At 42.4% G+C, this 12,749-nt stretch overlaps 1 protein-coding gene across 1 annotated transcript in view; it reads left to right on the top strand.

Annotated features, from left to right (window-relative positions):
• Positions 1 to 12,749, top strand: part of SYN3 (synapsin III) — a 194,494-nt gene that overhangs the window by 17,251 nt on the left and 164,494 nt on the right. The window contains exon 3 of the mRNA XM_013947489.2: positions 10,388 to 10,479. Within this exon, the coding sequence (XP_013802943.1) occupies positions 10,388 to 10,479 (92 nt within the window). The remainder of the gene's footprint in view (positions 1 to 10,387; positions 10,480 to 12,749) is intronic.

Raw genomic sequence — 12,749 nt, 5'->3', positions numbered from 1 at the left:
CTGAGTTGCCTCTCTTCCTTGGCTGTAGTTTGAGGAATGCAAGATGTCTATGCTCATGGTCTCGTTTGCACTCTTTCTGTCTAACCCCCATACACACAGCTCTGGAAGCTATTGACTGATTTCAACTGAATTTGACAAACAGGCGTTTCAAGTTATTAAGTTTCTACAAGCTCCTACAGCAGAGGTGAATTCAGTTCTTTTTAGACACTGACTAATCCACAGGGAAGAGACAGTTAAATGCCATCCAGCTGCCCAGGGAACTGCTTCCATAAGGTTCAGCTTGTATGAAAACAGGTTTTCTAGACTCCTGAAAAAAGTTTGCTGGTTGTTTAACACAGAAATGAACCACGTTACTGTGATACCACCCCCAAGCCCTTGTTCTTCAGGTAGGCCCATTAATGCTAACATGACAACAACAGACACCGCCGGCACTGACTGGTCCCAGTGAACAGGTGAAAGAGTTGTCAGTGACACTGCAATGGGTATGTACTCTCCAGCTTCTGCTCTTTCCTATGATTCATTAAAATGAATGTGAGGGCTGACTTTGCTTCCACATCTGTTTCTTCTCTTGTGATCTTCAGTGTAGTACCCCAAATGTGTATTAACCACTTTACAGGCTGCAGGATTTATCATCGCACACTCTTGATTTGAACTCATGCATGCAATTCCACTATGCTCCTTTCTTTGGTGAGGAGCTGGCTGCAGAGCAAGAGGCACAGGAGCTCAGTGCTGGGGTGGTGGAAAGTAACCAAGCTCCTGGTGGAGACAAGAAAAGGAGAAAAAGGAAGCCATTCTATAAAGTGAAAGAGGCAGAACCAAATGCCATTAATAGCAGTAAGGGCTCCAGGCTTGGGCCACAGAAAGGTAGTGGTCTTGAATAACCTTTATTGTCATCTATCATAGGGGAGCTGGGGGCATTTACAGTTACAATGCATCCAGAGAAGATCACTGATGCCAGAAGTATCCCATCATATGAGCTGTTCTGTTTCCCTAATATCCTCCATTTTTACATTAATCATATTTACAGATTTCAGCTCATCCAGCATAACATCTGTTTCCAAAGCTTCCTTTCTCTCTCATCTTAGATGTCAGAAGAGAAACTGAGGAAATTCAGCCAAAGCAGAGGAAACCACTAGCTGGGAGGGGGACGGGGAAGGTTACCCCTGCATTCAGGTATACAGTGTGTCTTTCCTCTGAAGGGACAATGAATCTTTCCATCAGCATTTTTAAATAAATCTAGTGCTGGCATAAATAAAACTGATTGACAGGCCTGAGTCTTGTCTAGGATCTTAATCCCCAGAGTGAGGTACAGTGCAGACCTATAGCTTTCTCCCTTTGCCGCTTCAGTTTATCTCTAGATTAATGCTGAAAGAATTTTCCCAGAGCAGGGAAGTAAATTCAGTATAGGTCCGTTTAGGTGTCCATTCAGCACAGAAAGTAGGCATATTTGTTAACAGAGAAATATTCCCATTTCAAAAAGACACTTCATTTGACTTCATTGCAATGTAAGTCTGCACAAAATACAGCTTATGTGCAAATGCTCTCCTGAATTGGGGCCTTTTTTTTTCCTTTGGAGGCAGTTTGGATTACATTTCCATTATTTGGATATTTTTCTACTAAAAATCCTTCTGTAGCAAAGATGGTTGGTCATAAGACTGGATGAAACACACGTCAAAAAATGAAAATCTGTTTGACCTATTCCCATTAAAACTCTGATGGTTCAGATCTTATGCAGTGTGGGTAAAACCCTAATCTTTTAGAAGCAGCCAGTTCCAAAAAAATAGTATTGCTAGTTTATTTTAAAAAATAAGTTTTTTAGATTTTGATTCTTGTCTTCATTGCTTTTATTTGCTTTACATTTTCTGAGACTGCGGGGTATATATTTCCAGTTCTTTTCTCTAGAGATACAAAAGGTAGAAGAATTCTTTTTTAAATGAAACCAGAAAGTTTGATTAAATAACACGGCTCAAAGCTTAAGCAAGAACTTTAAATGCCATAGGAGTTGACAACACTGCTTTTTGTCTCTCCTGAACTTAAGTTTGCTTTTATCTTCTCAGTCCATCTTTCTCTTTCTTTGACAACAGGGCAGGAAGCATCAGGAAATATAATATAGTCAGGAGGAAAAGGAGTTATGCCCTGGGCCTCTTACTATCAGCCCCTGATGCACACATGTGCCTCAAAGGTTGCCCACCTTCCCATGTAACCGCAATCCCATAGCCACTGATGTCAGAGGCGGGGAATGTGTCTGTATCGCAAAGATGGGCAATAACATTTCTGCTCCTGAGGTTTTTGTCCAGCTGAGTTTCCAGGTGGCACAGCAGCCTGTGAGACACTATTATTCCCTCTTTTTCATGACCCCTCTGCTACAGTCACAACCTGCTTAAAGACAAAGAATCATTGATCTCCTCATCTGGGAGGTGATGGAAACTTGTGCTTTGTCAAACATTTTCTGTCACTAGAGACAGATGGTAGTAATGCAGCACCTCCTTTTCTACCCTCTCTGCCTTGTCCCAGACAAAGCTAAGCTTTGAATGCTGTAAGGATTTCATATGACTCTTGAAGTTTCCCTTATGGATCACAACGTGTCCCAGGCTGGGATTTCCTTGAGCTCTGGGCATGCCCCCACATGTATGGGGGGATGCAATTTGGCCCTGTGTATGGTGGTCTTTTCCAGTCTTATGTCTTGTGTTGACTGAAGAGAGCATAGCAGAGAGCAGAGCACACAGACCTAGCAGGCAAGAACAAACAGCCTTTCTCAGAGACAGTCTGCTGTCTTTGGGGTTCTTTTCCTTCAGATTTTCCTTAAAGGGATTTTAATATATACAGAGACATCTTTCCTCAGTCTTGGCATTAGCTAATTGATGTTTTGAGGGGATAAAAGGATGAAGGAGAATTGATGAGGCCAGAAGGTTTGTCTAAATTTTGATTCCTGCTGTTTGTCCACCCGTCTCCTTCCCACCATTTCCTGCCATGAAAAGGTGGGTCTGTCTCTCTGTCTGACATGCATTCTTCTTGTACAGCTCATTCACTTGTTCCCACTGCCTGGTTTATTTTCAGGGAATGATTATTCAGTGAAGTCCTATGTACATGCTTCTGGAAAAGTCTTGTGGTATAGATTATGACTCCACTGGCAGCATTGTCAGGAAAAAAGTTCTTGGCGCACACAGAAGATAATTTTAATACAAATCATGTCTTCCAGCTCCATTGTACTTCTCGTCCTAAAGCAGTATTTTCATGTGTGGCCTAAAGTGGTCATTTCAAAAGGTAGAGTCTGATAGGCCTGTGTGTGGCTGTGTGGATTAGCCTCTCATCAACTAACTGTATAATTTTTATTCATTATATGTTTTACTTTTTTCCAATTGAAAGCCAGAAAGCATTTCAAGAACAGCAATAGCAGTTCTCATACAAGACAATTTGCTGCAATTTGCCACATAAAAGCATTCAGAAACCATGAATCAAGGGTACTGAAAAACAGTAAGAATGATTTAAAAAATCGCAAAGTTCTTAAATAAAATCTTCACTTTTTTATTCTCCATGTAAGCTTGTAGAGTTCATGCTTTTGAGCATTTGCCTGGGATCAAAAGGTTTAGAAATTTGCTTTTGCTAACGAGAGCTCTGATTTTCAGGCAGTCACTCCTGAAAAGAAAATTTGTGGGACAATCCCAAATGCCATCAGAGCTGATACACCAAATGGCACTCACGCAGATCAAGATATACGGACCTTCAGCATCAGTGCTATCCACAGGCTAGGAGCACATATCCTAGTTTTGGGACATGTAAAGAGCAGCAGTGGAAGCTCTCATTGGAGCCACATGGCAACATCCCCCTCCCAGCTGGACCTTTTCAGTCCTTTTCTCCCAGAGAGCAATCCATGTACTGGGAACAGGTGGAGAGCAGGGTGCCTCCCTGTGGGAATGTGTCTCAGCAAAGACACTAAGGAGAAGGAAATCATGGGGTCTGTAATCTCGAACTCTACATGTGTGTGTACACCAAGCACGTACTGTCCTAGCCCTCACATTGGTTCACATCCATACAATTTGTTCAGTCTTCCCCTGGGCTGGGATTAGGGATTGCTTACTTACACAGAAATGCTCGTAATGATTATAGTGAAATGTGCTGTTAGTGGCATGCAATCCAGTGTCCATCAAAGTCTGTCTTTCCTTATACATTTTGGAAGGCCCACCAAAAACTAAAGCGTAAAATCCATCAAGGAATGTATGCGGTTTGATTAGACATTAATAGTTCCTCCTCCTAAATGCCCAAACCATGACACAGACCAGTCTGTTACCCTGGCTGGATTTTCTGTCACAGTGGAGGGGAAGAGATGTAGACGTGCAGCAATAATTGGCGGGGATTTTCAGGAGCAAGACAGGGAGAATGGAGAGCCTTGACCAGAGGCTGTTTTTTTGCAGCACAGTTTGTTGGAAGATGAGACAGAGACAGAAAATTGGTGGGGAATCTTTGAGGAGACAGACGGTCCTCTCAAGGTGAAGATCTGACTATGAAGCAAATAATGAATTGTGAAAGGATAGCAGTCCTCTTGTTCATACTCTCCCTCATGATCCCGACTCGTATTCAATTTACCCAGCATCGCTCTCTGCATGTTAGTTCATTCCCAGAGCTCCAGACTGACAGAGCAAGTGCAGGCTGGGGTGGGGGTGGAAAGGCCACTAAAAAGCATGAGATACAGCAAGCCCTAGACCCAGATCAGAGGTGTGAAAATGTGTGTGCGTGCAGCGGGGATGGGGGAGGAGAGGAGGAGCTCAGGCTTTTTAGGCACATAGCCTGGGTGTGTAAGCTGGGCATCTCAGCTCACTAACACAGGGGTGAGTGCAAGAAAAACAGCCCCCCTGTGCCCGATGGGCTGTGAACCACAACTGGTGGGTAGGGGAGAGCCAAAGGAGACATGGGGGCTGGGAGCTCGAGGGTAGCCATAGGCGGAGGAGGACAGCAGCTCCCGAAGGCCTCTGCTCCCTTGCAGAAGCCTGGAGTGTGATATGGTCCCAGTGTGATCCAAAGACATTGGTCTCAACAAACCTCTCACTCCCTTCCCTACCTCCCGCAGCTGGGATCTGGGGTTACCCACCAGCCACTGACACCCCCCGCCAGCCCCATCCCTGGCCATGCAAAACCCGGTGCCTTGCGAGCCACGTGCCACTCCAGCACCACAGCTGACCCACTGCCTCCCGTCCATGAGGTTAGAGGGGCTGGTCAGAGCAACTAACCTAACTCATGCTTAGGATCCTGATGTGGATACTGTGAATTGCCTTCTGGAAAGCTGCTTGGCTACAGTGGTAGCTCAGTGTTGTAATTTATGTGACAGAATAACCTCCAAGGAGCCAGTGTATGTGTTACAGCATATGAAGTGTTACACTGAGGAAAGCACAAAGGTTTCCTGGCAGCCTCATAGTTCAGGCTTCATTGCCATTTGCAATTAAAGCAGTGCTAAAACCCCCACTGCTATTTATGTGTTGGGGGGGAGGTCTATATGCAAATATTCACACAGAAGTCTAGCCTAACTTTTTGTCCCCCCTTTTAAGTAATAACCAAGCTGAGCCGATTCTGGGGGATCAAGGTAAGTTAGACAGATAAGAGCTCAGAGAGTTCAGCAGCTCAAAAAGCCCAGCGTGCTGGTAGCTCTATAGACTCACCAAGCCAAGCCTACTTGCTTTAAAAAAAAAAACAAAAAAAAACAAAAAAAAACACTCCCTTGCATCCCCATTCCTGCATTTCTGTGCCATGTAGAAAATGAGCTGAGCCTTGGCATCTGCTCAGTGAGCAGACTAGAATCATTTATTGGATTTTAATTTAATAAAGACTACTGCCAGATACTACACTTATCACAGAATCACAGAATGGCTCAGGCTGGATGGGATCTCTGAAGAGCATCTTGTCCAACCTCTGCTCAAAGCAGGGTCAGCCACAGCAAGTTGCTTAGGGCTATGGCCAGTCAGGTTTTGAATATCTCCAAGGATGGAGGCTCCACAGCCTATCTGGGCAACATGTTCCAGTGTTCAACCACCCTCACAGTAATTTTTTTTTCTTATGTTTAAACAGAATTTCCTGTATTTCAATTTGTGCCCATTGCCTCTTGTCCTTTCACTGGGCACCACTGAGAAGAGTCTGGCTCCATCTTCTTCACTCCCTCTGTCAGATATTTACATACATTGATAAGATTCCCCCCCTCATACATGAATAATTAATAGCAGATTCACAAGATGGGGAATGGAAGACAAGTTGATAGCCTGGAGAAAGCAACATAAGGATTACAGTGGATCACAGTCAGAATATGAGTAAAAAAATGTCACATTGCTGCAAACACGACAAAGATCATATTGGAACATAAGAACTGGAACATTATCTGTAAGGCAAGTGACCTCATCCTTCCAGCTTATTCAAAAATGGTCAGTTCTCAGCTGAAAGATATGGCCAGGGGCATCACAAATCAAGAAAGTTGTGGGTCCATCAGAGAGAATTCCAGTGACAGCAAGAATACTGAGCACTTTGCTGATAAACATCACCTATGAGAAAATCCTACAAGAATGAGATGTTTTTGTCTAGGGGAAAAAAAAGGAAGAAGGAGAGGTAAATCCTCAAGGATAGGACATGTTCTGTAGGAGGAAATAATGGACAAAAAATAGTAGACTTAAAAACTAAGGTGAGAGATTAAGGTTGGACCTTGGGAGAACTTTCCAAGGTTGTTAAGACATGGCATAGATTGCCTGAGGAGGTTCTTCATCTTTGTAAGATGTAAGAAGATATGTAGCATCTCTACAGAATGACAGAGGTAGAATTGATCCTGCTGCAGGAGATGGACTATCTGATCTCTTGAAGTCTTTCCAACCCAATTTTCTGTTAATCTATAAAAAATGGTTTAAATACAGCCTGAATATTTGTCTCCTATGAAGTATTATAGTGCTGTCAAGCCAACCGTTTCTTCTATTGCATGCTTTAAAATGATAAATTTCTCTTTGTTTTGTTCTCAGCAAACATAAATAAAAACTCTAAAACAGCTGACCAAAATGTTCTCCAGCACCTATAGAACACTGATGGGAGAAACTGAGAAGAGGTTAAGATTTAGTTCAAATCATCTGGAGAGATCTGTGAATTTGATCACTTGAAATAGGCATTTTTTTTAGCAGAACTATCCTCAAAATATCTGTGGGCATCCTCTCAAATCTGGGCCTCACAAAGATAAAAAATACTCTAAGTCCCACAGACTGTTACATTACTCTTGAAGGTGGATTGTGTCACATTCGTCACACATGGTTCACAGTTACCCTAATTGTTTTTGCAGCCATTGGCACCATTGCAAAGCGAGCATAAAACATGATCAGACTAATGTAATGCCTTCTTATATTTGATGTGTCCTAATGTGAATAACTCTGCAAGGCAATGGGGAGCTAGGTTCTCCTGTTTTATGCATAGTTACCTGTCACTCTATCTGCATGAGCTGCTTTCAAAGACCTCTTTGTCTGCAAGGTAAACTCAGGCTGGAGATGATCTCAGACTTGAAATCCCAGCCAAAGGAAGTCATCAGGCTACAAAACCCACAAAGTTAAAAATACAGGGAGCACTGGAAAATCAACAGGAAACAATTTCTGCTGACTGAAGTTTTCAGCCTTCTTCCAAACGCCAGCCAGCAGCAGCCTGTCAGATGGGACAAAGCAGCTACATGAAAGAAGCAATGGTTCTTAACTCAGTTTGTTAAAGAAGAAGCTAACACCAGGAAGATTAGAACTGTATATCTGGCTATTTCTGGGATGGGGTATCGTCCTGGCTTTACTCAGTCCCACAGACCTCCTCTCCATTTCTCGTTCCTTGCCAGGGTGCCCTGGACAATGGTTGCCAAAGGGGATTTCTCCCTTTCTTCTGGCTCTTGATATTAGCAGGCCTGAAATTGTTCCTGGCATTTTGGTATGAAGGACTTACCATCTCATGGGATTCCCAGGCCTGTTTGGATGTCAGGTATTTGAACACAGCTTTGTTTAGTCTGACTGCCTTGGGGCAATGCCTGTCAGACTAACTTAGTTAGACTATAGCTGCCAGACATCAAATGATGATTGCCCAGTTTCAACCCAGCAAAGTAAAGTGTTAAGTTCTGTAGTACAAAACCAAAAACAGTTATGGAAGAAAAGCACAAAAACACAGGCTTAAGCCATCCATATCTTGCTTTGGCTTTCACAGAGGGTGAAACATCCCTCAGCTGCAGAAGCTGAAGGTCCAGCTCAGGAACACTCTGCTTTCAGAATGGGACCTCTCTGGGGCATATACAACCAAAGAGGCTGAGAAACACATCCTTTCACCTCCCCAGTCTATAGGATCTCTCAACTCCACAAGTAAGTTAGCAGTTTGGTATGCTATGTCCCACCTGCCTTGACTTGCCCTGGGGAGCTTGCTGATGGTACATCTCTTCTTGCTGAATATGTTCAGGCTGGACTACCCTCTCCCTGCATCACTGATGTCCTCCATTCTTTGGTAACTAGAGGTCTTTCCCACCCCATGGTCACTCCCAGTTCTCTGATGTTGAACTTTAAATACATAAAATGCAGGTGCATTTTGGAAGTACATGTTTTCTTATCTCTGATCCAATATGTTCACTGAAGATCAGCTAATCTGAGCAGTGTGGCTGTGGCTGAGGCAGAATTGTGCAATGTCATAAGAAAAGCCCAGTCAGTCACTGAACCACTGACGTTCCTCTGAGTGTGTCTGAAGTATGATTTATTTCTTGGCAACAGGAATTTTCGCCCCTGCTTCCATTGTAGTTGGGAGTTACAATGATGTAAAGTCATGTAAGGATGTTGCTTTGAAAAGTTTACACAGGGCTGCAGACATGAAATGCAGCAATCTCATTACATCATTGGGTGTCCAGTCCACAGTCATTGCTTAAAGTCACAAGGATTTTAAAAATAGAAAGTTAGAAGTGATTTTTGTATTTGTAGTCTGGCCTCTGAGCTTTACAGTGCACTAAGTCTCCATCTGCAAGTTTTTCCATGTGTCCATGAGGACAAAACATGCTTTTTTTTCCCCTTTTTTTCTTTTTTCTATATCAAAGTTGTTCCTGGCATTATCTTTTGGTTACAGTTAGTAGAAATACCAAGAAAAAATTAAATACTGCAAGGATCTCAATAAAATCACAAACTTTAGCAACACCATGTAAGAGCTCTGATATTAGGTAGACCCTGGTTAGAATATGATTCTGCCATTTCCCAGTTTCCATCCCATGGAGTCTGAAAGTAACACATTAACAGGAAGGGAGATAGTGCTGCTCAGAGGGAGAAGAAAAAATTTTCTGTTTCAGATTATGTGTATACACAGGCAAACATCTGCTTGAGTAGGAAAAGCCACTGACCTAAAATAGGCTTCTGAATCCCTCCAGACATTCATCTGTTTGTTTGCATCTTTCTGGCAAGCTAGGCCTTGCATAGTCCAGCAGTAAGCATAATAAATGGATATGTTATTCTAGTCTAAGGTCTACTCATTTATTCATAAAGAACAGATTAAGAAGCTGGAGCATGAGTCTAGCTCTGATCAGCTAATCCTGATATCCTTATCCTACTCCAAGTGGCCTGAGACCCCTGAGTCTCATTTGCACTTCTGCCTGAAGGCTACATCAGATGGGCAGTAGAGCTAGCTTCCATGCTGGAGGATTATCACACCTCTGGCCCAGTTAATCGCTTTGATTAATATCTTAACCTTCACTGACACCCACTGCAGTCATAATCACCCCACAGTGCATTGCCAGTTGCTTCCCATAGCTTAAATATTCTTTTCCAACCTTTCCAGACTTGTAAGTCACACCTCTTTTAAAAGATAAATTGTTTTAATAATTGAGTAGCACTGTTAATAGCCTACCCAGCTTTGCTAACCCTTTAATAGTTAAAAACTTAATAAGTAAACCACATCAGGTGGGTGCCTCTGCTTATCACCTTCCTACAGCATAATGAGGCTTTTTAGCTATTTAGAGAGGTATAAATCTTTTGTATTTGTTTTATAGCTGGCGAGTGGCACAACAGCCAACTCAGACATAATTCTAAATGAATGTTTCCAAGTGGAAACTTGGAATTTGAATTCAAATGACCTTAGCTCTTTTTTTTATTATTACTCTTTCCTGCGTGCGTTTTTCAGTTTGCTCATTCTTAATTCCTTCAGTACTTATTACTGCAATAAGCCTAATCCTGTATACTTGTACAGCCCAAGTGTGGGAGCCATAAATACTTCTGCAGTCTCTCCAGGGCAAATCAGCCGTAATTGGATCTACTGTTGCCTCATGAAAAAAAAAAAAATGGAAAGACACATTCCATCTGAAGACAATTCTGTGTCTGTGTGCATGTGTTTGTATCTCTTCTGTCCTCAAGTAACGCTCTGTCCTTTTGCTCTGCTCCAGGCTGAGTTCTCCCAGCTGAACCTGGCTGCTTATGTCACTGGCGGCTGCATGGTGGACATGCAGGTCACAAGGAACGGCACCAAGGTGGTAAGGTGAGGAACGCTAGCTTTTCTTGCCAAGCTGGCTTTCTGGAGCAATGTGGGAGCAAACAGGATGACCTAAGGGTCTGACCAGTATCTGAACTAAAGCAAGCACAGTCATGTTGATTTCAAATTTTTCTGGAGGTGTGGAAAGACTGTTCTGATTCTGGTGGTTTTGTATCAGGTCTCAATTGCATGTTACGCCATTTAGTCATTGTTTCCTGTCCAGACCCTTCATTTAACCACAAATGCCTCCTTTTCAGGTTCGTTTAAGCCTTGGGCCTGCTAGTGTAAGGGGTAGACAATGGATCTTCTTTCATTTGATTTTTCTCTCCTGTACTGTTCTGTCAACTTACCTTGATTGTATACAGTATTTTCCATGCATTAGCCTGCCTGTGCTAGCTCCAGACCCTGGCAGACTGCCCTCACAATAGCCACAAAGCCTGATTTGCTCCTGAAATACCACTTTTTTTGCCAGAGATTTCCAATCCTTCAGCCTTGCCCTGTAGTTTTTTTCAGAGGTAATACCATATCTCCATTTGTTGGGGATTTCTATCTCTGCTAGCATTGCTTTATAACTGCAGTCATTTGAGGCAAAGACACTTTGCCTGGGCAATGCTTCCCCAGTCACCCATCCAATTCATTATTTAGAAACACTGGTCTCCTTCTTTCTGACACGAGGGTGCCTGCAACTTGAAGTTAGTATGTTAGATGCAATCTTACTGGTGCTATATAAAGAGCAGTGTAGGATGCTGCCACATCTGTGCATGACAGTAAAATGTCTCTGTTTACATAGTCCTAATATTACCTTTCACCTTTTTATTTCCAAGCCCACATCTTTATTAATTTCTGTCATTTCAATTTCCAACCCCACATTTCATCTTTGATACAATAGCTTTTCTTTGTTCATGGTGAAATCTCACTGTTATTCCAAGTCCATTTTTCTAGCCTGTCTACTTCTTTTTGTACAATTCCTTTGCACTTTCTGGGGTATATAGCATTTACAGGTTTAATAACACTTGCACATTTAATCAGCACCTTTGTCTATTTGCTTCTAGTTCAGAAACAGAGATACAGATATGTAAGATTTCAAGCAGTGAGATTTTTTGAAGGGGCTCATCAGAGCAGCTGAAAAATAGTGATTCTGACAACGCTGGCCTCAGTTTAATTTCTCAAGACATCGTTTCCAGTTCAAGCAGTCCAAAACAACACTGTCAGCGTTGATTAGCTATGACTGTGGTCCATCAATTCCTTTCAGGTCTTGACAGCTCTTCATATGTCCGCAAGTCTCTGTTCATTCTTTGGTAAATTTCATGAGTCTCTGCTAAAAACTTTAAAGTTTGAGTCTGTTATATCCATTTGCTTTCTCTTGTCCCACAAATGCCTGTTTCTCAGTAAAGGAAAGTATATGTCCTGTGAACCCACCGCTGGAATGTCCATCAGCCAGTGCGCTGTGCTAATGCACTCTTGTGTTCGTTTGCTCATGATGCTGGAAAGTTTCCCAAGAACAATTTTCTAGGTTGATCACATCTTCATTTTCCTTCCCATGCCTTTCCTCCCAAAATCATTCTTAAGTTTGGCAGAAAGCTCTTCAGCTATTAAACTGAAACTGAAGACAAAATTTATTTCACATGAGTGTCTGGGGCATGATGTTCATGTTTCTGCTTGTGGTAAATATGCATGTATCAAAGCTAGCTTTTCTACATGGCTCTTTATATATGAAAATGCATATGTTTTTACAAGTGGCAGTAGTTCAGCTTTTGTGTTTTCACCTATGCATGCTATGGATAAAAGCTTCTGTGTAGTGGGAGGTGAATTTGGCAAACAGATGTCTGTCTAGATACCCAATATATATGGCTATGTGCATGTTTTGTCCATGGTTTGAAATAGCCCTTACAAACACAACAGCATGTACTGATGTGCCCCTTCCTCCCCAGCTCAGTGAGTTTAAGAGCCCTTACACAACCACTGTTACCAATACTTGAAAAGTTGTGAAGACAAAAAATTCTTCTTTGCTTTAGAAAGTTGACTGAGGAACATACTACTAATGGCCTGTGTGGAAGTCGTTCAGCCAGCCCCTCAGCTCTGGTCGGCATGGAGCTACACAGTATATTTCCCCTCAGCTTTTCATTTGTTACCTCTCCTGCAAACACTGCCCTGCTTCATGGATGCTTTTCAGCCTTTCTACTATCAGTGAAGCAAAAAGAAGATTAAAAACAGCATGTCTTATTTTTAGAGCGTAATTCTATATATCCCATACCTGACTCTTGTACCTCCTTCCT

This window comes from Apteryx mantelli, chromosome 1 (assembly GCF_036417845.1).
Source record: "Apteryx mantelli isolate bAptMan1 chromosome 1, bAptMan1.hap1, whole genome shotgun sequence".
Lineage (NCBI taxonomy): Eukaryota > Metazoa > Chordata > Aves > Apterygiformes > Apterygidae > Apteryx > Apteryx mantelli.
This window is presented reverse-complemented; position numbering and strand designations above follow the sequence as displayed.